Genomic DNA, 27345 nt, shown 5'->3' on the forward strand with positions numbered 1-27345 from the left:
CCAATCCGGCGGCCGTCTAGATGTGTGATGGAGCGGATCGCTCTGCCTTAGGGAAGCAGGCGCCTTTTCGCCCATCATCGCTGGAGCGATTCACACGCAGCCGCACGTGAACGCAAGACGCTTCGGGCGCCATCCGTGCGATGGGAAGGAGAACGCGTGCGAAACCTCGTGAAGTCAGAGCAACGAACAAACCGGGGTTCTTTCCCCCAGGAAAACCGTCTGCCCCAAAGTCGCCCGAACTAAATGTGTTTGCGCTGGGACCTTGACTCCCCTTCCCCCCCCCGCCACACCATCCCACAAATTACCCCCTCTTTTTTTTTCACACTGTGCCACAGGAGTGGCTCTTGTGCATGGATTCATACCATGGCACCGTTTAAAGGCCTGAAGACCCAGGCCCCCCTGGTGTGGGGCTGGCAGTACGGACATTTCGACCCGTCTTTCCTCCTCCTTCTCCATCCTCATCCTAGGCCCAAGGTCCAGGTTCCACAGCCGAGAAGACCCATGAGGCTGTGTGCCTCTAAACATGACGGCTGGGCCACAAGAACACAGATCTCTCTACTTCGGATGGCGTAGCTCAAGAGACAAGATTAGGACACACACTGGGATATCAGTAGCCCCACAGCAGCGCGATTGAAATTCCTCCCTTCGCTGCCGCTGAAGACAAAACAGTGCTCCCCCCACTCACCCCCAGAGACTTGAAGAAGGATTGCTGCCGCTGATTGGCCCACACAACCTATTTTTGCCTCTAGTCAAACAGGTTCGGTAGGGTCTTGTTTTTTCCCGCGTGCGTCAAGCCACCTTCGGCGTGGAAACTGCTCCTCATTCCTGTCAGGTGCAACTTCGTGACATACGCAACCGGGCAGACAAATGTGTGTTTAATTCTTCCAAGTAGCGGGGTGTTCCTACCCTTACACGCACACATCCACACACACGCGCACACACACGCAACGGCGCCCCCTCGCCGGCGAGTTTCCATGAATCCGAGGAGTCCACTCGGCGCTTTGGATCACTTCTTCTCGCTCCGGATCACTTCTTCTCGGGGCTCTCGTCCGCGGAGGAGCGGGCCGCTGCAATGCGGTTGAACTTCTCGAAGACGGCCTCTGCGGACAGTTTCGGGAGACCCCGGTCCAGGGGGCACTCATCCACCAGGCTGTTCATTGGCGTGGGGGGAAGGGGGGTCTCGTCGTCCGCCAAGTCGTCCCCCAAGCGGTGAGAGGGCTTGGCGGGGTCCTTCGGTGCCCCAGGGCGCTCCGCCTCACAGCCCGCCACACTTCTCGGCTCCAATCTCGACTTGGGGTTCCGGCCCGGGGCCTCCGGCTGCATGGCGGCGCAGGTGGGGTGGCACAGGTCCCGCTCCTGCAGGAAGCGTTTGACAACGGGAAGGACTTTCTTGCGCGAGGCTGTGGCGTTACCCTGGTTGTAGGCCGCAACGGTGGCGTACGGGCTCTCAAGCGGAGACAGGCCGAGGGGAGGGTCGCTAGAGCGCTCCAAGGTTTGGCACACCTAAAAGAAATCGGAACAGGAAAAAACCAAGGGTATTACGGCATCTGGAGAAACAAAAAGACCCCCTTGGGTAACTAGGGGTGAGCATATTACCCCAACATTAAAATCATTCCACTGGCTGCCAATTAGTTTCCGGGCAAAGTACAAAGTGTTGGTCGTCGCCTTTCAAGCCCTACATGGTTTGGGTCCAGGTTACCTGCGGGACCACCTGCTCCCATACAGTCTGCCCCGCACACTCAGGTCCTCTGGGGTGAACTAACTTCAGTCAGCCAAGACTAGGCTGACATCAGTTTCCCAGAGGACCTTTTCTTCTGTCGCCCCTGGATTGTGGAACGGCCTGCGGGACGAGATTCGTAAAATTAACTCTCTCTGTGATTTTAAGGCAGCTTTGAAGACTAGCCTTTTCCGGCAGGCCGACCCAGATCAATGTAAAATCAAGAGGTTTTTTTAAGATGTGTTGATTCCTGTACTAATGTTGTTCCCCGCCTCGATCCAAAGGGAAAGGCGGGTAAGAAATTTATTATTGTTGTTGTTGTTATTATTATTACGGTACTCCAATTAATGGGCATAGATCCCCCTGCAAACAAGGTGCATTTTGTTAATGCAAGTACTAATAGAAACTGCAGGCAAGTCCTGAAAGAGGTATTGCTTCTCCTTGGAATGCCTCTCCTTAGAAGAGGCATACCCGTCCATTGCTCTTATTCCTAATTGGTAAGAAATACAGGGAGAAATCGTTATTTCTTACAACGTATTGATAAAAACTTCAGCTGGCAAACATCGCTGTGGAAGAGGCATTATTCCACTTGCTATCTCACGTGGGGGGGGGAGAGAGAATGCTTCTCCTATTATGATCTCCTCCTCCTCCTCCTCCGTGTTCCCCATCGCTCTCACGGAGATGCCTCCTCTAAGACGTCTCCTGCCGTGACGCATTTGGACGGGATCTAAAAACCGAGGGCCGCTTTTCCCCGCAGAGCTATGGGTTTTGCTCATGCGCAAAGTGCAATTGGTAAAATTAAAAAATAATCCATCGACCAGCTAAGGAGTCTACAACTGAGGGTTCATAGAATCATAGAATAGCAGAGTTGGAAGGGGCCTACAAGGCCATCGAGTCCAACCCCCTGCTCAATGCAGGAATCCACCCTAAAGCATCCCTGACAGATGGTTGTCCAGCTGTTGTCCAGCTGACAGATGGTTGTCCAGAGCCCCGAGAGAGATGGCTACTGCTCTTGCAGCCACTTTTCCAGAGGTGTGGGAGTACGAAAGGTTCAAGAAGAGACTGGAAGAACGTTTAGCACGTTTAGCCTGGAGAAGAGGACATTGAGGGGAGACATGATAGCATTCTTCAAATACTTAAAAGGTTGTCACACAGAGGAGGGCCAGGATCTCTTCTCGATCCTCCCAGAGTGCAGGACACGGAATCATGGGCTCAAGTTGAAGGAAGCCAGATTCCAGCTGGACATCAGGAAAAACTTCCTGACTCTTAGAGCAGGACGACAATGGAACCAGTAATCTAGGGAAGCGGTGGGCTCTCCCACACTCGAGGCCTTCAAGAGGCAGCTGGACAACCATCTGTCAGGGATGCTTTAGGGGAGATTCCTGCATTGAGCAGGGGGTTGGACTTGATGGCCTTAAAGGCCCCTTCCAACTCTACTATTCTATGATTCTATAAAATCAAGAAGGCCCCAGGCCGGCCTGCCAAGACACCTCCTTTGCTGTTCCCCCATGGCGCCTGCCCCAGCCCTAGCCCTCTGGATTGTGCCACCTATCGAGGCAGGAGGGAAGGGTCTCTCTTCTGTACCCCTTGTCCCAGCCGGCCACTCCCTACCACCACCACCACACACCTGGACTGGAGTGGTGCCGGCCGCCTCCAACCGACACAGACCACGAAGAATTATGGAGAGGCGACGAGGTGCCAGGTTCCCTTCCGCACCACCGGCTCCGCAGTTTCCAGAGCTGCTGCTGCTGCTGCATGGGCTTTTTTTAGCCTGCTCAGAAACGCGGCAGTCAGCTGAGGACGGGGCGGCTCTCGGCTGCCCCCAAACGATGATTCACCCCGGCCCTCGTGAGCTGCCCACGAGCCCTTCAGAGAAGCGGCAAAAAGTCGTTTTGAAGCGTGCCGCCCGACTTTAGCATGACCTGGCTTACGCTGCCAGGCAGAGGGAAGTTCCTTTGACCGTCAGATTCGCCTTCCCCAGAAAAGGCTTGCAAGGAGAGGGCGCTACAAACGGACCACGCGCAAAGCAAGGGAGGCCCGAATCTGCTGCTCTACAATAACACGTCCACCTTAAAGGGATTAAAACCGGTTTCTCTTGCGTTGCAACCACTTTGTGTGCGGCTGCAGACAACTGCCCCCAAGGGAGGCTGAAAGGCCTCCTCTCCGCAGAGAGGGGTCCTCCCAGAGTGCAGGACACAGACAAATGGGCTCAAGTGACAGGAAGCCAGATTCCGGCTGGACATCAGGAAAAAAATCCTGGCTGTTAGAGCAGTACGACAAAACATCAGGAAAAACGTCCTGACTGTTAGAGCAGTATGACAATGGGACCCATGACCTAGGGAGGTGGTGGGCTCTCCCACACTAGAGGCAACTGGACAGCCGTCTGTCAGGGATGCTTTAAGGTGGATTCCTGCCTTGAGCAGGGGGTTGGACTTGATGGCCTTAGAGGCCCCTTCCAACTCTACTATTCTATGATTCTAGGGAGGCGTTGCGATCGCCGCCTCGTGCAGCACGCTTCAAGGACGTGCCAGCAGAAAGCGATCCCTAGATCTTCTCGGGAAGAAACGATGAGTGACACGGGTGGAGCCAAGATGGCCTCCACCGAGCCGCCTGCCGCTGGATAGATGGGAGGGGTGAGCAGCAAAGCTGTTGGAATGTTGACGGTCCAGCTTTCTGGGAGGGAAGGGGCAATTGTCGGTTTGGCTGGTAGAGGGGGCCGGCCAAGCAAGTGGGACATAGGGGAGGGAAGGGCTGGGGAGCCCCAGGGCAAGGTGGCTGGAGGATGGGGGCAGGAGAGGGGCCTGAAGAGCCAGCAGTGAAGGAAGACGGTTAAGATGAAGGGCGTTGGAAACGGGGAATTTAGGAGCTTCATCCCACGTACCTGCTTCCCTCGGATTATCCCCATAGCACTAAGCTTTCGCGGTTGTTGTTGTTTTTGCTACCAGGCGGCAGCGATCCTTTGCATACCAGGAAGTGAGTTTAAGGGGGGGAAATGTAAAAAATCATTAAAAAATCAACGGATGACCCAATTCAATTCAAATCTGGTATGCTTAAAGCTCTCCCTAATAACTATTACTGTGCCAATTTTGGTGCCTTTATCTTTAAAGCTTACGCAGATGTAAGCATTTCTTTAAAATCCTGCTCCTGCACCCCAGCGGCGGCTCGGAAGATACGCTCAAAAAGTAGGGGCTGAATACGGCAAATCTTTTTGCGTTATTGCGCAATTAAGGCAGGATGGATGGGAGTCCTTCACAATCAAAGTAGATTATAAGGTGGAAAACTTCAGAGTCCTTTGCATGCAGTTCTCAGTGATTGCACAGTATAACGCTGGTGTGATAAAGCTCTAGGTGAGGGTGGGCAAATGAGAGGTGGGCCTCTAAAAATTTTCACCGGACAGGAAGGCCTGTTTCCTACAGAGATGAAAAGGCAGGTTGGTGAACGCAGACAGCGGCTTGAAAAATGGGTGGTGGATCCATCCTATTCACAGAGGGTCAGGGAGGGAGGCCGATGAAGGGCTTTTCATCCTGGGGGCTAAATGGAACCCTGGAATTTGGACGCAGTCTACCTGCAAATGGCAGATCAGGGATGTCAAATGGGCCTTCATGACCACCTCGGGCTGAAAGCGTTTCGACGCCCGGGCTTTGGCGATAGGCTTCCACTTCAGTTTTAAAACACCAAAGACCATATCGAAGGCTGCCTCTGAATTCTAAGCACCCGGGGGATCTCTCCCTGGGCAGCTGGTGCCAATGCCATGGTGCCACCCCCGAGAAGGCCCCGTCCTGACCCCGGAAAACATTCCAACATGCAAGGAAGGAAGCCAGAGCGATCTCACAGAACCAGGAAAGGCACGCGTTGCGACCAGCCCTCAAATCGCAACCGGGCCCGACAAAGCGCCGAGAGGCGGCCAGCGAGCGCATGACCGGCTCAGTCACCCCCAAACGTTGCAGCTGTCCCAGCCTGTAAAGGGCTTTTTACTAGAGGCGAAAGTCAGAGCACTTCCTGCTCAGCTCCAGCGCAGCTAAAAATAAGCGAAAAGAAATGTCCTCATTTGTATTCAATGAGGAAACTCGGGCAGGGAGCGAGATCTTTTCAGCTGCCCTATAAACGGCGACACTCCGTTTACTGGGAGGAAAGCAGGCAGGGGCCGCGAAGCCTGTAGAGAGGAGCTGGTTTTGCGCTGAATATTCTCCTTGGTGATTCCAAACCCCGTTATTAGAGTGTTACTTTTATTAGGAGCATTGACCTAAATACAGATTTTGGGAAATCGATTTCGTGACCTCGTCCTACCTTCTCGTGCAAGACACATGGCAGACAGTACAGAGGGAGGAGAGAAGGGAAGACCAAGCCATTCCCCTGCCCTCCTGGAAGACCATTCATATTTTTTCCTCTTCCCTTCCCGTACCTTCTTCCTTGAGTGTTGCATCCTTTTTTAGATTGTAAGCCTGCTTTAAGCCGCTCCAGGAGCCTTTTCGGCTACGGAACAGGATATTAATACTTTGAGTCAATAAATACAACAGACCGAAACGTTTCTAACAAAACAAACGTTTGGGCTCCTTGTTATTTTTAAGCTGCCATCTGGATATTTCATCCCACCTTACCTGGAAGGATTGCGGCTGGTTGGAAAAACCGGGGGGGGGGGGTATTACAAAATCTCATTATCAATCAGCACAGACGACGTCCTGGGAGAGTTTGAGACGCTTTTGGTTCGATGGGTGTCGTCTCTGTGCGTACGGTCTGTTGTGTGTTTTCTATGTTTTTAAATTTTGCAAATTTATTTTATTTTATTTATTTATTTATTACATTTATATCCTGCCTTTTTTCCTCCAAGGAACCCCAGGCGGCGTACATAATCCTCCTCTCCATGTTTATCCCCACAACAACATCCCTGTGAGGTAGGTTGGGCCGAGGGTCTGTGACTGGCCCAAAGACACCCAGTGGGTTTCCACGGCCGAGTGGGGACTAGAACCCGGATCTCCCGACTCCCAGTCCAACACCTTAGCCACTACACCACACTGGCTCTTTGATTGTCTTTAATGCTTGTAAACGACCCAGAGAGCTTTGGGTACGGGACGGTATCACCACCCTGCCCGGTCACTGAGATCGTCAGAGGACATGGTCCCGGTGATTCCACATGGACCTATGGCCCGACTGGCGTCCACCAGGAGCAGAGCCTTGAGTGTGGTGGCCCCTTCTCTGTGGAACTCCCTGCCCCTGGAGGTCAGGCAGGCACCAACACTGCGTTGTTTCCGGCGCCTCCTGAAAATAGCCTTATTCTGGGAAGCCTTCCTTAACTGACAGCCACAGTTTTTATTGGCATTCGGGGGGTTTTTGTTTTGTTTTTAAAGTATAATAATGGTGTTTGTTTTAATTCTCATGCTCACCGCTCCGGAATCTGTTTCAGGTATGGGGCGGTATACCATTTTTGTAAATAAATAAACAGATCATCTCAGGGCCAAAGCAGATGTGACGGGGTGGGCCCTAAACATGGAACTGCCCCAAGCAGGTAGGAAGAGGCGGTGGGGCGGTGTACGGGTAAGGGGTACTCCACAATAGTGTAGTAGTCAAAGCTCTGAGGTTTTTTATTCACGGGGGCTCCTAACAACATTTGCACCCACCTTCCCCCTCAGATTTCCCTGTTCACTCTGCGCTTAGCTGCAAACTTTTCAGTAGCTGGGAGTGGGGTGGGCAGGAGGGAGGGAGGGAGAGATTTCCCCAGCAACAATATATTGTTGGATTCTAAATGTTTGGGCACGAATAGAGACAATGGTTTCCTGTCCCACAAAGTGAGCGGACTTAAGAACATAAGGACATAAGACGAGCCCTGCTGGATCAGACCGAGGGTCCATCTAGTCCAGCACTCTGTTCACAGCTGTCGACCAGGGACCAACAAAGCAGGACACGGGTGCAACAGCACCCTCCCGCCCATGTTCCCCAGCAACTGGTGCACACAGGCTTACTGCCTCGGATACTGGAGGTAGCACACAACCATCAGGGCTAGTGGCCATGGATAGCCCTCTCCTCCAGGAATTTATCCAACCCCCTTTTGAAGCCATCCAGATTGGTGGCCATCACTACATCTTGTGGCAGTGAGTTCCATAGTTTAACTCTGCGCTGTGTGAAGAAGTCCTTCCTTTCATCTGTCCTGAATCTCCCACTAATCAGCTTCATGGGATGCCCCCACTGGGTTCTAGTACTATGAGAGGGAGAGAAAAATGTGTCCCAATCCACATTCTCCACACCAGGCATCTCTTTGTACACCTCTATCCTCTCTCCCCTCAGCCTCCTTTTTCCCAAGCTAAACAATCCCTGAGGTCTTGTTAATCGGACGACAGCCCTACAATACTTAGCAAATTTGTTTTTTTAAAAAGACTTTGAAAAAAATCACGGCAGAAGCTTCTTTTCCACGTCACGAACTCCAAACACCACGTCCTCCTCCTCCAAACCCAAACGTCTTCCCCCAAAAAACATTTTAAGACCAGCAGCAATTGATTAAGACACTACTGATAACAGCAATAAACAGGATCAGAAAAGAAAAAGAATGGTCCTAGATTGGATTAGAACGGAACAAAACTTAACTTGAAAAGCAGGTAAAACACGTGAGGGGAAAGTGTCAAGTACAAGAGAAGCTTCTAACAACTCAGTTTCATTCCTCCACCTTTCACAGGATTGCAGCTTTCATAAAACAGCATTCCACCCCTCCGTAAATTCTACATCCTAAACTTTGCTTATTTTGGAGCGTTATCGGCAGAGACTTGTAATAAATAAATAAATTTAAGCCACCTCCAAACAATGAGGACTGGAAGCTTGATTTTTTTAAAAAAAAAAAAAATAGAAAAGATGCGGGGCTTCCAGTCACACCCAGTTAATAAACGAACAAACCAGTGGTGTGTGAGAGAAAGAAGACGGTGGTTTCAAACGGATGCACACTAAGCCTAAAGCCCTATTGGACATAATGGCATTTGCGACCGAGCGGACGCGTTGAAGATCGCACACGCCGGCATGAAAAAGATGAGCGCGTTTGATTAACGCCGGGCAAAATTACGAGCTCAAAATTGGAAACGGGGAAAGGAGAAAATGGACTCTTGGAAATGGACTCTGATTCTCCGGTCTGCGCATCCAATTTGCAGGGCGAGAACGCTCCTGAAAGACAGGGGAGCTGTGGAGGGCGGAGGGGGGAGGGAGGGAAAGAAAAATGAGCCCCCGTCCCAAAGATGTTACCTACCTCCCATCAGCCAGGCCGAAGACACTGTTGTCGGGCGAGAGTTACCATGACTGTGATCTCTGACCCCTCCCCTCCCTAGGCTGCGGACACGAAGCCGCACGCTTCGTTAGCTGGCGATTGTGGAAACCTTTGACCGTGGTTAATGAGTGACGGTTGCTTCGGCAGCAGGCGCCTGCGTAAACATTCCTAGCTTTTCCAATCAGCGTGCAACGGTCCTCCCTGGGCGCGTGGATGCGGTGCTACCTCCCCCATGGCACAGCGGACACTACACCCCCTCCAGCTGTAGCACCCGGGAAGATCCGGGAAGAAGCAGGACAAGTGTGTGTGTGTGTGTGTGTGTGGAGGGGAGGCGGAAGGTAGCACCAAGTCTATAGGAGGGGGGGAAGAGGGAGAAAGGGAGCAAATGGCCAATGCTTTGACACAGCACGCCCCAGAAAGGCAGAGAAAGACAATACTTGGGCGTTGTTGTCTGGGGGGGGGGGAGCACCGCAGATTCGCTCCACAGAACCGTGCGTAGAGAAAATATTCTTAGCGACTGGAAGACCACCCAAGTCCGAATTTTGGCTCTTCCACGAATCCATGCAGCCAGGAGCAGATTTTCCTGGAAATGTTTTTGTTTTTTTGGGGGGGGGTTCTGATGGCCTAAATCAAAGGTGGACAACTTCAGGGGTCTCTCATTTTTCACGCTGCCGAGTTTTGCCACGGACGTTCAGCGGGAAACCACGACAGAGATTCAAAAGGGCCGTATTTAGCTTGAAAACCAGCTAAATTTGATGCTTCTGAGACTCCATTTGCCGCTGATTTTTCCCCCCGTCGGGAGCCGTGCGAGCCGTACCTGAGGCCATGGGGGGCTGCACGTTGCCCACCCCGGCATAAATTTATTGGGATCCCGCTGAGTATGCAGTTGTGACTTTCATTTAGTAAACAGTGCTTTGGGGAGAAAGCACTCTGGGTTAATTTCACACGCGGTTTAAATCTCTCAAAAACAATTCAAATGCCTTCCTAAAATGGAGCTTTCGAGTAGTCCCTGGCTACCACACCACCGTGGCTGCAACGGAGATACAAAATGGCCGCAACTTTGAATGCGCAAATACCCGCCGGAAGAGGGTAAAACAAGACTCAAGGAAACGCAAGCGTTGAACTGGTTTGGACGATCGCATCTTGGCTTATTAAGCCGAGGTCTGTGCACAGCGTTTTCCCAGACCCACAACCACCTTCCCACAAGCCATGATTAATACAGGAAGCCTTTAATTAAATGTACGTTTCCCATATCATCCAGACCGGGACATCTATCTGGTTCATATCAGGAGAGGCGCTCTATCTGGTATTGCGGTCCTGAGCTGCATAAGGCGCTATAACTCAAAAGCAGGGGGAAATATAGGCAGCCAGTACCAGCAGGCCGGAATCAGGATGATGGGAGTTGTAGTCCCAAAACTCTGGAGGGTGTCACTTCAGGGCAGGCTGGCCGAAAATATTCAAGTTTAAATCACGACTGAACAAGCGGATGGAGAAAAGGGAAACGCTCACGATTTCTCACGTCTCGCCGCAAATGAACTCACCGCCGCCCGGAGTTCCGCACGCTGGCTGTACACAGCGAGCTGCCGGAATGGCTCGTTGCGTTCGTTGAAGGAGATGGCCATGGCCAGCAGCGCGTCGTATCTCCTTTCTCGGCAGAAGGCGCTCAGTTCCTGCTCTAAGCCAGGGCGCTGCAAGAAGGTCTGAACGGAGAGCGGAACGTGAGATGTAATTCAGAATAACCAACACGCACACAGAGTGTAAATGCTGAATTAGAACTCGTAAAAAAAGTTCGATGTTATCCATTTCGGGCATGAATAGAGACAAAGGTTTCCTTTCTATTACAGACATTAACCCTAGCAAGACTCTAACGATGTGTGTTATCACCCTTTACAGCTATTCTGAAGGGTCATTTTGCGGATTTTCAATTGTCACAAGCTGTGCTCCAGCCTCCCTCAACCTGGGGTTCGGCGGAAGTGTCGGGCTGCAATGCTGGCTGAGAATGATGGCTGTTGTAGTCCAACCCCTTTGGAGGAGGGTACCAGGCTGGCAAAGGCTGCCGTGCTTTATACATTTCGGTGCCGTTTGATCCCAGCGTTTGCAATTTCTTTCTCTACAATGGGGGTGCAGAACCTCTTTCACCCTGAGGGCCGGATTCGATTTCAGGGAAGGTCTTAGGAGCACAATCCTGTGACGAGTGGGAGTAAAGGGAATCGGGGCCAAAAGAACAAAGAACCAGCATTTTTTAACTTAAAGGTCTTCCTGCCGGTAACTACACTTCAGGAGTGGCGTTTCGATATCTCCTTAAAATGGGGGGGGGGGGCGCGAAACAGCACAAAAGCCAGGAAATCTCAGTGTGCACGGGGAAGAGGTGTGGCCCAGGAAAGGGGCATGTGGCTATACAGGCTGGATTGGGACCCAAGGAGATTCCCCACCTACACCACACACACATGCACACACACACACACAAATACATACACAGAGCTGCCAACTTAAAAAAAAATATCACAAAACTCTGGTCCACAAAACCTTCTGCCGTAATAAATCTGTTAGTCTTTAAGGTGGCCCAAGAGACTCCATTCATTTTACACACACATAAAGGACAGAGGAGAATCCCTGCAGCACATTATTATCGCTTGATATTAGGGTGACCCTATGGAAAGGAGGATGGGGCTCCTGTATCTTTAACAGTTGCATAGAAAAGGGAATTTCAGCAGGTGTCTTTCCTATGCAGCAGCACCTAGTGAAATTTCCTCTTCATCACAACAGTGAAAGCTGCAGGAGCCCTGCCCCCTTTCGTATCTGGTCACTTTGCAAAAGAATGTCACCAGGTGCTGCATGCATACAACTGACACTTGCTGAAATTCCTTTTTCTATGCAACTGTTAAAGATACAGAAGCCCAGTCCTCGTTTCCACAGGGTCACCCTACTTGATACGAGCCATCCCTCCATCTTGGTTGCTGAAGTCACACAGAGGAGGGCCAGGATCTCTTCTCGATCCTCCCAGAGTGCAGGACACGGAATAACGGGCTCAAGTTACAGGAAGCCAGATTCCGGCTGGACGTCAGGAAAAACTTCCTGTTAGAGCAGTACGACAACAGAACCAGCGACCTAGGGAGGTTGTGAACTCTCCCACCCTAGAGGCCGTCAAGAGGCAGCTGGACAACCATCTGTCAGGTATGCTTTAAGGTGGATTCCTGCATTGAGCGGGGGTTGGACTCAATGGGCTTGTAGGCCCCTTCCAACTCTACTATTCTATGATTCTATAAATTGAGTTGTACAAATGTAAACCCAAACTTGTAAAAATGTAAACTCAAGTGAGAATTTGGCATCTGGAGGGAGTTTCCCTGCATTTCATACTCACCTGAAGATCCACGTATACGGCGCTGAGGGCGACGGTGGCTTCTTTACCCGAGAGGACCTTGAGGTCTTTCCGCAACATCTGGTCCGTGGTGAGGCCTGCGAGGGAAGGGGCAGGCCAAATTGGAGAGATGTTTGCCAGGCTGAGGATTACATTCCTGCCCGCAAAACCCGCAAGGACACCCCTACTTGAAGCGGCGAATCCGAGCACGCGTTCGCCGAAAATATTCGCCAATCATCGAATACGAGCTTGTGTTCGTCTCGTTCCTGATTCCCATTTCAATTTGCGCAAATTCCCTCCCCCCCCCCCGGACTGGATCAGCCACGCTTTAGTCTACGGAGGAAAGCTGTACAAATTTGGGGAAAGACGCGCAAATCACACATTTGATTTGCCCGAGTTTGTCTTCCGCGCAGAGCGAGCGGCGTTCACAAACGCGGATGGGGATCAGGCATGGGAAGAGTGTTGAGGCGCTGTTTGGAGAATTCCGGCAATCTCAAGCATCGCTCGTTCGCCCACGTACCTGAAACGTCAAACTTGGCTTTCTGTAGGGCCTCAAATATGACACTTCGTGGAGGTAGATCGGGGAACTTTGCTTCCAAAAGGGAAGCATAATGCTTGTCCTTCGGAGTCACTTTGCCCGCTTCGGGAGCCATGTTCACACAGTCAAGAACAATCGTGCCTGTAAAAGGAGTCAACTAAGAACCAGCTCAGACATAAACAAGGCCCATCTACGTGGCTTGCAGCTTCAAAGTTTAGATTGCCTTTCTAATCCCAAACACAGAGAGTTGGAGAGAAGATTTATGGCAGGTTCGGAGGATACCTTTCTGGGGAACAAATCCTCCTGACTGGCTCGCAAGTTTCCAGGTTGCAAAGGATGCCTCTTTTAAAAAGAGTCCTGTGCACCTCCGAAGCTTGCTGCCATAACCACGCCAACTGAAAAGGTGCACACGAAACTTGTTCTAGCAAATCCCACAGCCCCACAGATCTCTTCTCTAGCTTTCTGCCCCATTGGGAAGCCCCGCCAATCTTCCGAAGAAGGAGCCCATCCACCTTTCTACTCCTCATGCTGTCTCAAGGGTGGCCCAAACCCAAAGATACATCTGTGCCAGCCAGAACCCCACATGTTACTGCCCTCCAGAAACACAGCTTGCCCGGGGCCCCAACTCCCTCCCTCCAGGGTTCCTTCCAGAAACCATTCCTAACCTGGTGCCTCCCAAATGTCTTGGACTACATCTCCTATCATCCATGACCATGGGTGCTTCTGTGTTTTGAGCCTCTCGGTTTTAATGTGCTATTCTTTTATAATTTGGGATGTTATGTGATTTTTAAACGTATTTATTATAGCACTTTTATCCTGCCCTTTAGCCAAAAAAAAAAGGCTCTGGAGGCGGCTTACAAAAATATTTTTTAAGACAGTCCCTGCCCACAGGCTTACAATCTTTTTTTTAAAAAATGACACAAAAGGAAAGGGGATTGGGAGGGAGGAGGAAAAAAAGAAGCAAATTCACACAAAAGTGGTCATAGACCATATAAATATTACATATATTGTCCTTTTAGATTACCCTGAGGAAGGGCCTAAAGGTCTGAAATGTATTGGATGTGTTTTGTCGCATTAAAGACATCCTTTCTTCAACCCTGTTGTCTTTTTGTGTGTGTGGCATTACTAACGAAGCCACGTGGCATGGCCCAGCTGAGTGAAAAGAAAACCTGCCACCTCTTTCCTTCGGGGTGTCTCAAGCCGCTGGACTCACCGTGCAGCAACGCCGCCGTCAGCCTGTCCAAAACCTGCACCGGCCCCTGCAGGATCCTCTCCGTCACGAGAGTGGCGCACGAGCCCACCGGCTCTGCCGTCACTCTGCACGGGGGGCGCCTCTCCCGCTCCAGGGGACGATGGTCGATCACTTCCACAACCGCCTCCTCCAGCACCACGTCCCTGCTGCAGAAGCACAGTGGCGCACGGTGATCAGAATACCCGCTGGTATCTTGGGGTTAGTTCATTTAGGGTGACCCTGTGAAAAGGAGGACCGGGCTCCTGTATCTTTAACAGTTGTGTTGAAAAGGGAATTTCAGCAGGTCTCTTTTGTATATATGGGGAACCTGGTGAAAATTTCCTCTTCATCACAACAGTTAAAGCTGCAGGTGCCCTGCCCTGGTCACTCTGATATAGCTCCTGCAGCTTTAACTGTTGTGATGAAGAGGGAATTTCACCAGGTTCCCCATATATACAAAGGACACCTGCTGAAATTCCCTTTTCAACACAACTGTTAAAGATTCAGGAGCCCGGTCCTCCTTTTCATATGGGCACCCTAGTAAAGTCTTTGCGGGTTCTCTTTAAAATCTTGTAGTCTGGTGAAGCTGAGGCCATTGAACACAGTTTACTCTGATGCCCTCTGTACGAGTCCTCAAGCTAAAAATTTCTCCATCATATCCTCAACCTTTTGTCAAACAGACCTTTCCTGGATCGGATTTGTACACTGATTGCAGACAATGATGTACATATTATGACCCGAGTTGCAAAATTTGCCCTGGCTGCCAGAAAATTAAAAGCTGGGCACCGTACTCTACCCTCGTATTAATATATGGAGAGGGACTGCGTTTTTCTTTTGTTAGGGTGGTTCTAGAGGGGAAGTGTGATTTTAACGTGCTATTTTCATTATTGTTCGTGCATTATTACTTTTAATTGGCCTGAATTTTTAGTGTATTCTGCTATTTCTGTTCATATGGGATTGTGGTGGCCTATGGCTTTGAACGAGATAAACTTAAAATCTTGGGGTTCAGTTTGGGGATGTCGCAGGCCCACAGGGGCAATCACACAGACTTTACTAACCCCAAAATACCAGGTTCTTTGGGGATCCAAAGGAGAGCTGTCGCAAAGGCCGGGAGATGTTTCGGCTTCTCTCTCTCTCTCTCTCTCACACACACACACACCACCCGACTTACGGCTGCTGCTGAAAGCCAGGGGAACAGGATATCCAGCCAGGGCAGGACTACCAAACCTCTTTCAGCCGAAGGGCCGAATTCAATTTCAGAGAAGCAGCTCTCACAGGTCGCATTCCGATGGTGAATGAGGCCAAAAATACCAATGTATGATAGCTTGAACCCCTCCGGGCCAGTAACAAAGCTTTAAGACAGGCATTTCAAGCTTCTAGAATGGAGGAGGAGGAGGAACCGTGCCAAAGCAGGGGAAACACCCCATGATTGGTGGTTGAAGGGAAGGGGGTGGGCCCAGGGGGCGTGGCCATCTGGGAAAGCTCAACGGGCCAGATTTGGACCCCGAGTCTATGGATGCACACCCCAGCATTCTATCATAGTTTAGCTTTACTTCTAAACGTGGCCACAGTGTTATTGAAGGAAAATTTAGGTGGCTTGGTGCCGAACGGTGAAAGTGTAGGTGCCAAACAGGCCTCTCTGGGAAGAGCTTGCCAAAGATCGGGGGCACCACAGAAAAGGCCCTGTACCCCATCCTTCTAACATTTGATGAGGCAGCAGGGGCTCAGGTGATGACTGGATCTGTGTGGCTCCCACAGACTGCTCCACTGTTGTCTTTCCTTCGTGTTTCCTCTCCTTCGTACCTCGGCAGGACGTGATGGTCGACCAGCGACAGGGCAAGGAGGCCCGCTCGGTGCAGGGAGAGGAGGTCTATCTCGTCGCGGAAGACGAGGGAGCTCTCGGGGAGCTGCTGTTGCTTGAGGAGGAAGGTGCTCTCCGTCCGCAGTGGGAAGTCCAAACGGGGGATGTTAAGGACCGGAACGAAGGTCGCCTTGGACTCTGGGAATGACTGTGGGGTCATGAGAAACGAGGTTATGGGAAGAAAAGAACTTGCATTGCCCGGTCAATGAGTACGAAAGGTAAACTGAGGCACCACACAAGCACAGGGGGTATAAGAAAAGGGGGCTGGGCCCATCTGGGAAAGCCTGAGGATGCACACCCCAGCACTGAACTATGGTTCAGCTTTTCATCCCAACGTGGCCGCAAAGGGAAAGCTTAGGAAAATTCGCCCTTTTAGAATGGGCGAGTAACTGGATTGGGACCTCAGGAGAGTTGGCTTCCGCACCCCTGCTTTAAGGGCCGCTCGGGGCTGCGGTAAGACAAGAGCGCGGGAAAGGCGAACGCCCCCACGGGGCAGAGCAGAAAGGCTGACCTTTGCAAAGAAGTACGCCAGGGCCAGGGCGGACACCATGGAGTCGAGGTCACAAGCTTCGTTCCCCAGCACTACATGGACTTCCTGGTTGCTCCGGACAGATTCCTAGCAAGCATGAGGCGCAGGGGAAAGGGGGGGGGGGGGAGAGAAAGAACGAGAGGTTGACGTTTCCCAGCTCCGTGCGCAGTCAGACCTTGGATCTGTGCAGGCAGCGTGTCTGTAAGCCCTTCTGGGCGTTGCACCTCTGCGCCTTTTCCAACAGTGCTGCCTTGTTTTGAACAGCGCATGCTTAGTAAGGAGGCTATTATTAGTAGTAGTAGTATTAGTAGTAGTATTAGTATCCTGCCTTTTGCCCAATCCTGGGCTTCAAGGCGGCCTTACAAAATTTAAAAACATATAGGTTTTAAAACCTAGGTAAAGAAAAGAAATATTACAATCTTAAAACATCAATCATTTTAAATACACGACAATTCTACAAGTCCTTAACATAGATGGAGGCCCAGATTATTCGCCAAAGGCCTGGCAGAACAAAGACGTTTTTGCCTGCTTCCGAAAGCCCAGCAAGGAGGGAGCCAGTCTAGCTTCCCCGGGAAGAGAGTTCCAGAGCACCGGAGCAGCCACCGAGAAGGCCCTGGCACTGGAGCCAAGACAACTGTAGCCCCGGGGAAACCGGGCAGGGGAGAGACGGTAGCTTGGTAGCGAGAGCAGACTTAAAAGAAGTTGGGATGGGATGGTGCTGAGCTGCCCATGTCCTCTTTAAACACAAGGGAAAGTGTGGGGTTAGAGATATTTTAATAAAATACTCAAGGGAGGATTTCTGCAAATGCGGCCTGCCCTGCAACCGCGCTGGGAAAAACCTGCACCGGCTAAAATTCTCCCTTCTGTATTGCTGTCAAAAGCAGAGGACCCCCACCACAGATCAAGTGCAGAAAACAGAGCCCGGACTCCATCTTCTGCTGATTGCCGCTCTACTTACGCCTAGAGGAGTGTGGCCAGCCATGGGCCCGCTTCGTGGAGGGAACGCGCATTCCGGAGTTGGGGAGCGTCTAGGATTTCTGGGGCAAAGGGGGATGATCTTGGTGACCTACAACAAAAGTTGTAGGCTTTCAGCCCTTGCGTGTCAGGATGATGGCCAGTCTCTGCCCTGAGACGGCTGGATTCTAATCTAGGCTCAGTCATTAAAACTCAGCAATTAAGTCTCTCTCTCTCTCTCTCCTTGTGCCTCTATCTTCCCCCGCTGTCTGTATAAGGAGTGCCATACCAAACTTTCCAGCGAGACTTTTGGGGGAGGCTGGGTGCTATTACGAAGACAAAACCGTTTGCTAATCGATTAAATTACTTAGCTTTCATAGACCAGTTTTTCCCAAGCCGACATCCTCCAGATGTGTAGTCTGACATGTCTGGAGGGCATGAGGTTGGGGAAAGATAATCTAGATCCATCCATAGAGGTTACCACTGAAAACGAGAGGGCCTTTTCAGTGGTAGCCCCCCAATTGAAGAATGCTCTCCCCAGTGAAGTCTGCCTGGTGCCAACGTTGTCATCTTTTCAACAGCAGGTTAAGATTTTCTTCGACGCCCAGGCATCTGATACCCTATAACAGGGTTTCTTTGTCTGGGTCTTTTACTGGGAACCAAGCCCCGGTAAAAACCATTTTTAATTGTTCTGAACCGTTTTCAACCTTGGATTTGCTCGTTTTTAACCTTTGCTGTATGGCGCCGACTTTTTATCACACCAGCTAATAAATGAAACGAAAACGTACACGGTGTTTTCAAAACGTACCAATAAAGTTTAAACGCGTCAAGTAGGGAAGGGAGATAAACGGAGCAAAGGTTTTTTAAGTCACTTCGAGACTTCAGTCCTTTGCTCACAGTTGTTTCGTGCACCTTGTTTTGCCTTTTGAGAAGACTGTACCATATCGCTGGACTATACCATATGCTTTTCTGAATGCATGGCTCGGCTCTGATGACAGGGCGAGCTTTCGACGACCACAAAGACACAGATAACTTGGGGGGGGGGGGGGAGGGCTTGCTGAGAAGCAGAGAGCCATATTGGCTGCACTTCCCAATGTAAACCCATTTTGCTGGCCGCATGGGAGACATAAAAAGCTTTCCCTCCCTCCTCCTCCTCCTCCTCCCCGCTTTCTGCTCCTTCGCAAACATTGGCACTAAGAGGTACAACCCCGTTTCCTGGCTACTGCAAAATGTCAGGACCCATTTGCCAAAGTGCCCGATAAGAAAAGCCAGTCCCAGATAAACTGAATTTACAGAAGCCGGTCGAAAGCATGGGAGGACGTACAAACAACGGCAGATGGCCCAGAGGCGAAAGGGGGGAATTAAAATTGGGAGGGATGGTTAAAAAAACAAACAAAAAAATCAAACAGAGAGACAAGCGTAAGCCATTTGTGCTAAAAGCACTCAAGGGCCTGAGAGAAACAACCTTCCCTTTTCGAAGTAGCTTCCATTAGCAATAGCTGGAGAAAGCTATTTTTTTTTCCTCTCAGAATGCATCAGCCCAGTGTTATTAAAGGCCGTTCCTATCGAGATTCCACACGCCTCAAGTCCGTCTCTCCTGGCTTCGGAAGGGATCGCCTCAGTTTCCCTGTCTGTAAAGGAGGCACAATCACCGCTGAACTCACGAGGCCTATCTTGGAACGAAATGGCAATGGCTAGAGTTCCTACGGGGAACGGCAGAAGCAGGACATCTCCTCATTCCAACCCCATTCAGATGTCATTTGTGTTCATTGACCCCTGAGAACTTTGCACGCGTAAGATCCCCAGTCCATCGATTCCTGAAGCTTTGGCATTGCAGGCGTAAAATCCCCAGTGCGCCGGTATTTAACCCATCTTCCCCAAAGCTGCTGCCTTCCGGATGTTTTGGACTACAACTCCCATCATGCCAAACATTGCCCATGCTGACTGCGGCTGATGGGAAATTGAGTGCAACATCTGAAGGGCCACAATTCCTCACTCTTGGCTCAAAGGATTTCAGACAGTAGTGGAAGAGGCAACCCAATTTGTATTTCCTTCCGGAGAGAAGTGACCTGTCCAGTTGAAATTAGGACATTGGTGTCATATCTCCAAGCCCATATGAGACAAAAAAGAGGTCTGCCAAGTAATCCACAAAGCTTTATTCAGTAAATAAACATCTCTTCGCACCTGAAGAGAGGTTAAACACTAAGAACTTTCCTCTAGGCTAAACTTGGCTAACTAAGAGAGATGATTGTCCTTTCAACAAAAGGGAATGTTTTTTTCCCTAAGTCCCTTTCACTTCAAGGAGGATTCCTTTGAAGAAGCCTGCGGCGGACTCTGGGATCAGCCAACTCCGAAGTCCCTTTCCCCCTCTGAGGATTCCTGAGTTCCCACAGACTCCGAGTTGTTAACGTTTTCACTGATAATGTGATGTGAAGATTCATCCCTAGTGGATGAACTGCCTGGGAGAATCACCTCCCCCACTTCCTCTGTAAGGTGGGAGGCTTCAAGTCCTGTTTCTTCAGCTTCAGAATCTGATTTCTTCAGCTTCAGAATCTGATTGTTAGCCTGAAACTCCTTTCCCCACACAGGCCTGATCATGACAGTCGGAGAAATCTATGGCCTTAGCTAGACCTAAGGTTTATCCCGCGATCGTCCCGGGGTCATCCCTGTTCACGTAAATGACACACAGGATATCCCGGGAGCAGGCAGGAATGACCCCAGGACAATCCCAGGATAATCCTTAGGTCGAGCTAAGGCCTAAGAATCTGCCCCGTGTATTCCGCAGCAGCCCGGCTTTTCCCGAATTGCAGATTCTGTAGACTTATGGACAGCCGTTGTTGCTTTTTACTTTCCAGAATTTTAAGCAACTTCAGTTGGAAAAAAATACTGACAATAAAAGAAACACCAGCCCAAAATGTGCATTTCCCCCATAGGCTAAAGCATGAAAATGAACATTAGGGGAGAATTGCATGAATGCAAATTTGTGCAAATTTGGGATACTGGAAAAAATCGGATTCTGCCTATGAACAGCCGATGGAGTGAAAAGCATCCGACAATCCACGGAATGCAGATGGAATGTATTTGACAAAATCTAGTTGAGGCACAGGGGTGGGTCCGTGAAAGCAGACAATCTGGAGCGTGTTCAGAGGAGGGTAACCAGGATGATCAGGGGTCTGGAAACAAAGCCCTATGAAGAGAGACTGAAAGAACTGGGCATGTTTAGCCTGGAGAAGAGAAGATTCAGGGGAGACATGATAGCACTCTTCAAAGACTTAAAAGGTTGTCACACAGAGGAGGGCCAGGATCTCTTCTCGATCCTCCCAGAGTGCAGGACACGGAATAACGGGCTCAAGTTAAAGGAAGCCAGATTCCAGCTGGACATCAGGAAAAACGTCCTGACTGTTAGAGCAGTACGACAATGGAATCAGTTGCCTGGTGAGGTTGTGGCTTTTCCCACACTAGAGGCCTTCAAGAGGCAGCTGGACAACCATCTGTCAGGGATGCTTTAGGGTGGATTCCTGCATTGAGCAGGGGGTTGGACTAGATGGCCTTGTAGGCCCCTTCCAACTCTGCTATTCTATGATTCTATGATTCTATGTTTCTACCACCAACCCTTTTATTAAGAGTGACTTCTGCAAAAGGAGATAGAAAAGAAGCAAAGGGTGAATCACGACGGCGATGAATGGGTCTGCTGATGGGGCAGGAAAGGGAGTCTTCTGATTCATAATCCATCAGGAGGACACAAGACTGTTTATCATGCTCACACAATGTCCATCTATGGGTTTCAAAACGTTGTGGTAAGCGGGAGAGGGGGAACACCAAGTCATCTGTAAATCCAGACCGCATTTCCTCAAGATGAAGAGAGAAAGGAACTTTGCCATAAAGCCAATCCCTCTAGTAACTCCAAATCCAATCTATGTTCATCATTAACTAGAGATACAAACTGGGGGACGTGTGTCATGGCAGGCACCTATGGGCGCCAGCTTGCTGTGTGGCAAGGGTTGTTTGAGGATTATTTGAGAGTTGTCTGCTGCCTGGGTTCACAAGCCACAACAAGCCATGGGCAGCTAGGCAGCTATGGCTGCCATGTAAAAATGGTGTCCGTGGTTGCTGGGAACAACGTGAGATCCCCACAGGTAAATTAACCTATGGTGGGCTGTGGTGTCATGCGAACAGGCTCTTTCTTGCGCAGCCTGAAACACAGTTCGGTCATGGCAGAGATCTACTGCAAGAACTACGATAATAACTGCCTTAAACAGGGGCAGTATGGTGCTGAATTAACGCTGGGAGTTCCAGGTTGGAGGGAGGTGTCTCCCCTGGGACATTTGGTGAGTTGGGTGGGAACGCACGCATCGCAAAAAAAGAGGAAATGCATCACCAAAAGAAGTGGGGAAAGTGGGCGAAGAGGGTGTGGCTGTTTCAGTCCTCCAGGGCATAAAGAGAGAAGGCTAGAGTGCCATATTCCAAAGGGAGAACCAGAAATTATGTTTTTGTTTGACTCAACAGAAGGGGATGCCAGGCGGCCACGGTCCTCTCTGGCTTAGCGGAGGATTCAGAGCAAAGAGAGATGGCTGCAGTTCAATCCCCACTAAACCAGCCATTGTGCCATCTTGAAGTTGAATCCGTAACCTGGCTTTCTCTCCCTTTCTGCATCCAAGCAAACCCTTTGCCTTGTTCTCATCCAGAAAGCTCTCTGCTGCCTTGTTCCATCTTCTTCTTTGCCCCGATGTCCCCTTATACCATGACCCGCCTTTTGGTGCACCAACTTGACTCCACCGTCTCCTGCTCTCTGTAACAATTCTACCCATATCCCACTTTACGCCTGGAAACCCTTCCCAAAACAGCTATGAGGGGCTCTGGATTTTAACAAGTGCACCCCACATCCCGTGTGGGGCTCGGTGTTCCTAATAACGGCTCAGCCAGCCGTCGGTGCCTCATCGTCACCTAGATCGAACCGCCCAGAGAGCTTCAGCTATTGGGCGATATAGAAATGTAATCAATCTATCTATCAGCCTCAGTCTCCGTGCGACCAAAGGCCACGATGTGCTGTGCGAACTGGCAAAAGTTGGCTTCATTGCCGCTGCATCTTGCAAGCGATGCACGGTCACGACACCATGATTTTTAAAAAGGAGAAAACAACCCAAACACGACAATTGTAAACGCAGATGCTTTCTGGCTTTGACAACGTGCCCAGCGCAGATGGCTTTTCTTACACAAACCAGAAAAGGAATATATATATATATATATATATATATATATATATATATATATTTGGGTACTGCAAAGAAAACAGCAATTGTGAAGAGTAAACAAAGCCTACACAAATACACACACATCGCCTTGGATTCCACCCACGACCTGAGCTTAAAGCAATTATTTTGCCCTTTTTTAATTATTATGTCTATTGCATCACGGGCATAAACATTGCAGGGAGAGTAACATAAATCAAAGGCAGATATTCCTTGCCCTAGTATGGCTGAAAGTCTAACTTTGGAGACAGGAGTAGAGAAGGGATCGCAAGGGAGAAATACAAACAACGGTATTTACTTCTTTCTTTTTTTCTTTTTTAATTTATAAGAGAAGATTTATCGCCCACTTTTCTGCTGTTCAGCACCCAAGGAAACTCACGGGAAAATTAAAAACAGATTAAAAACCATCTAACCAATTAAGCAACATAACCTAATCCAATTCAAAACAACAACAATGACAAAACAAGCAATTAAATGAAGACGGAGGCAGCAGAAAAACAACCGAAAATAACCCCAACAGCAAATAATCAGCTAATTGTACTTGAGTTAGGCCAAGGATACCCAAGCTAGTGCCCTCCAGATGTGGACTACAATTCCCATAATCCCTTGCCTCTCCTTCCTCTGTTTCCCCGGTGCAAAACTATGTCACCCGCTGTGGGCTTACTTTTTCTTGTACCCTATGCTGTTGTGCGCTGCAAATCATCATTCACACTGATGGCGTTGTAATAACAACAACCAATATTTTAATGGCAGCCAGCCAAACTAAAATGTGCTGGAACTGATTGCTCTGGGTTCAAATCCCGACCGCAGCCTTATTTCACCAAGGGATGTCATTCTCCCTCACCCTTAGTTTTCCCCACGGGTAAAATGGACATAAGAGTTTCAGCTTGCCCAAGGCAAGGAGCACAGAGCAGAGGCAGAAATACTTTTATGGGACTAGCCAAGGTTCAAGGTTCTGGGAGCGGGTTTTTTAATTAAGTGGCAGGCTCTTTATTCATGCATTTGATGCAGGTGTTCAGAGCCCCCCCCCCAAAAAAAACACCAAGATGAAATAAGCAAGGAAAGCCAGACATCACACAATCCAATTAACTGTTGCTGTTTTTAAAAGGCCACAAGAATATTTAAACCAGAGATTGGTAACTGGATTGCAAATCATCTGGCCTTTGACACACCAGGCTCACGAACAGCCGTTCAGCTGGGGTGTTTTCAAACGGGGCTGTTATTGTGGAATCACACTGCTTCATTCATGGAATATTACGGAAAGTCTAGACGCCACCGCCTTCCACTTCTCCTTTGTATTCCCACCGCTTCTTTCAGGGTTCGGTGTAACTCAAAAGCTCGCTTCCTGAACTTTGAACACTGGTCTGTAACTGCGAGAACCCAAGAATAGCCCTGTTGAATCAGGGCAGGAACAGGCAACTTGCAGCCCTCCAGATCATAGAATCATAGAATAGCAGAGTTGGAAGGGGCCCACAAGGCCATCGAGTCCAACCCCCTGCTCAATGCAGGAATCCACCCTAAAGCATCCCTGACCGATGGTTGTCCAGCTGCCTCTTGAAGGCCTCTAGGGTGGGAGAGGCCACAACCTCCCTAGGTAACTGGTTCCATTGTCGCACTGCTCTAACAGTCAAGAGGTTTTTCCTGATGTCCAGCTGGAATCTGGCTTCCTTTAACTTGAGCCCGTTATTCCGTGTCCTGCACTCTGGGAGGATCGAGAAGAGATCCTGGCCCTCCTCTGTGTGACAATCTTTTAAGTATTTGAAGTATTTGAAGTATTTGTTTTGGCCTTCAGCTTTCTTACAGCTGGCTAGTGCTGACGGGAGTTGTAGGCCAAAACATCTGGAGGGACACAAATTGTCCACCCCTGGATTAGGGCCATTGTCCATCTAAACCAACGTCTTATTTCCTGGTAGCCAACCAACTGCGTCAGGCCCACTTTAGGGTGAAATCCTGTGCGTATTTAGGCAGAAAAGGGCCCTATGATTCCCAGAATGGCTGACTGGGGCATGCTGGGAGTTGTAGGACTAAATGTTTTCTGTCTAAAACTCCATAGGGTTGCACCCCAACCCCCTTTTAAAGACATCTAATCCACACCCATCAAGCCACTTCTAGCATTGCCTTCATTTATGACATGTTGCATGAGGAATGGTTTTCTAATCCATTTGGCTTAGGGACTTGCATTGAAGAGGATAGCAGAAAAGTTGAGGGTGGGATTAAATTTATTTAGGGGGAGGTTATGGGGGGATTATAAAGTGAGGGTAGAATATGTAGGAGAGGAAGGTTGTGGAAGTAAGGCAAATTAAATTTGCAGCAAAAGGAAGATGCAACTACTCTGAATAAATACATACCAAATGGAATAGGAGAGGTTATGTGAGAAGCACAGAATTAAGTGGGAATAATTAGGTGGAGAAAAGAGCAATTGGGGGTCTATATAGAAGATACAATATAGAGTTATAGAGAGGAAGGAATCATAGGAGAGGAAGGTGGGAGGAGAGGTTAAAACCTGCTGGAGAAGCACAATATAAATATTTTGAATAAACAAACCACAAAGGAGGAAGTTATGGGGAAAACATAGAATTAAATGGAAAGCAGAATAATTGAATAGCAGGCAGGGAGGTATTTCTCCCAGGCATTTAGCAATATGTAATTAGCCTGGGTTTGTTTTTGCATGTTTTTGTGGTTTTAAATTGCATGTTTTTGTGATTTAAAATTTTTGGTATATTGTTTTCAAGTGTTTTTTATCCTACATAAACCGCCCAGAGAGCCTCGGCTATGGGGCGGTGTACAAATGTTAATAATAATAATAATAATAATAATAATAATAATAATAATATAAAATGATCTATGAGTCACCTTTCGTACCCCAAGTCTCTCCAAAAAATTAACACAATAGCATAACAATGGAATTAAGAGAGAGAGAGAGAGAGAAACTTTTAAAAACAAGAACCAGAGAGTGGAATTAATTACATTTAAAACTATTCGAAGGCCTGCCTAAAACTGAGCAAAGGCAGTAAGCCTGCGTGCACCCGTTGCTGGGGAACATGGGTGGGAGAGTGCTGTTGCACCATGTCCTGCTTGTTCATCCCTGGCCGATGGCTGGTCGGCCTCTGTGTGAACAGAGTGCTGGACTAGATGGACCCTTGGTCTGATCCAGCATCAGGGCTCTTCTTAGGTTCTTATGAAGAATTTGGGGTTCTATGTTCGGTGATACCACCGAAAAGCCCCCCTGGACAAACCTACGGAAATGCAATACGATAAAATTCCAGGTGTGTTGGCTCACAGCTCCCATCTTCCCCAACCAGCGTAGCCATTAAGGATGATGGACTTTATGGTCCAAATCATCTGGACTATATAGCTGTGTGTTTATACGTGTAGTCTACAAAACTGTGTGTATATAGATGTGTACGTATACACAAATGCACATGTATCAGGCCTATCCAGATCAATGTAAAATCAAGAATTTTTAAGATGTGTTGATTCCTGTTCTAACGTTGTTCCCTGTCTCAATCCAAAAGGAGAGGCGGGTAAGAAATAAATATATTATTATTTATTATTTTATATTTCCTTCAGCTGGCGGAAGGCAATTGTATAAAACTCTCTCTGTGTGTGTGTGTGTGTGTGTAGATATGCTTATGTATATGTAGATTTGCGTGTGCACACACGTGTATGTATACAGGGAGGGGGGGTTGTATGCGTCATTGGGTTCCTCGGAGGAAAAAAGGCATGATATAAATGTAATACTGTATGCACACACGTGTGTGTGTGTACATGTATTATATAATTCCCCCTCAGCCGGTGTGTGTGTGTGTGTTTGTGTAGGGGCATTGTGCGTGTGGCATATAAAATTGTGTGCGCAGGGTGCATATATATACATATATGTACATGTGTGTGTCTTTGTGTGTGTGTGTGTACATATATGTGTATTATATAATTCCCCCCTCAGCCGGTGTGTGTGTGTGGGGGAGTGGCGTTGTGCGTGTGGCATATAAAATTGTGTTTGCGGGGTGCATATATGTACATGTATGTGTGTACCTATATGTGTATTACATAATTCCCCCCCAGCTGGTGTGTGTGTGTGTGTGTGTGGAGAGGGGCATTGTGCGTGTGGCATACAAAATTGTGTGTGCAGGGTGCATATATGTATATGTATGTACACGTGTGTGTGTGTGTGTGTGTGTGTGTGTACATACATGTGTATTATATCATTCCCCCCTCAGTGTGTGTGTGTGGGGGGGAGTGGTGTTGTGCGTGTGGCATATAAAATTGTGTGTGCAGGGTGCATATATGTATATGTATGTACACGTGTGTGTGTGTGTGTGTGTACATATATGTGTATTATATAATTCCCCCCTCAGCCGGTGTATGGGGGGGGAGTGGCGTTGTGCGTGTGGCATATCAAATTGTGTGCACGGGGGTGCATCTATGTACATGTATGTACACGTGTGTGTGTGTGTGTGTGCCTCCCCTCCCTCCTCCTCCTCCCGGCCCTTTTCTTCCTCCCTACGTTGGTCCGTGTTGCGTGTAAATACCCAAACGTGTGCGTCTGTCAACACAGCTGGAAACGGCGCTTCCTCTCCCGCCCCGGGTATACCTGAAGGGCGGCCTTGCAGCCTCGCAGGAAGCGCTCCATGGCCGGGCCGAAGCGGGCGACGGAGGCCGCCTGCCTGG

General features: G+C 49.3%; 1 protein-coding gene across 2 annotated transcripts; it reads right to left on the reverse strand.

Moving 5' to 3' along the window:
• Positions 1-857: 857 nt before the first annotated feature.
• PRUNE1 (prune exopolyphosphatase 1) lies at positions 858-27345 on the reverse strand. 2 transcript variants are annotated; one of them, XM_063145727.1, is made up of 9 exons: positions 27269-27299; positions 17433-17540; positions 16457-16561; positions 15888-16093; positions 14067-14251; positions 12836-12994; positions 12319-12413; positions 10499-10657; positions 858-1503 (listed from the first exon to the last, which is right to left on the reverse strand). In XM_063145727.1, exons 2-9 carry the CDS (start codon positions 17454-17456, stop codon positions 1027-1029), a joined length of 1410 nt encoding a protein of 469 aa, XP_063001797.1. In that variant the 5' UTR covers positions 17457-17540; positions 27269-27299; the 3' UTR covers positions 858-1026. The 2 variants fall into 2 exon arrangements, with proteins under 2 accessions (XP_063001797.1, XP_063001796.1); XM_063145726.1 differs by lacking the exon at positions 17433-17540 and having other exon boundaries at positions 27269-27345.

The sequence above is a fragment of the Elgaria multicarinata genome, chromosome 21 (assembly GCF_023053635.1).
Source record: "Elgaria multicarinata webbii isolate HBS135686 ecotype San Diego chromosome 21, rElgMul1.1.pri, whole genome shotgun sequence".
Taxonomy (NCBI): Eukaryota; Metazoa; Chordata; class Lepidosauria; order Squamata; family Anguidae; genus Elgaria; species Elgaria multicarinata.

Excerpts from the sequence above, each read along its gene's own strand:
- PRUNE1 (XM_063145726.1), bottom strand. The coding sequence starts at position 27,307 with ATGGAGCGCTTCCTGCGAGGCTGCAAGGCCGCCCTTCAG. Across the intron at positions 12,995-14,066 it reads GACGGCGGCGTTGCTGCACG|GCACGATTGTTCTTGACTGT; the intron begins GTGAGTCCAGCG and ends CTCCTTTTACAG. Across the intron at positions 1,504-10,498 it reads GTGCGGAACTCCGGGCGGCG|GTGTGCCAAACCTTGGAGCG; the intron begins GTGAGTTCATTT and ends GATTTCTTTTAG.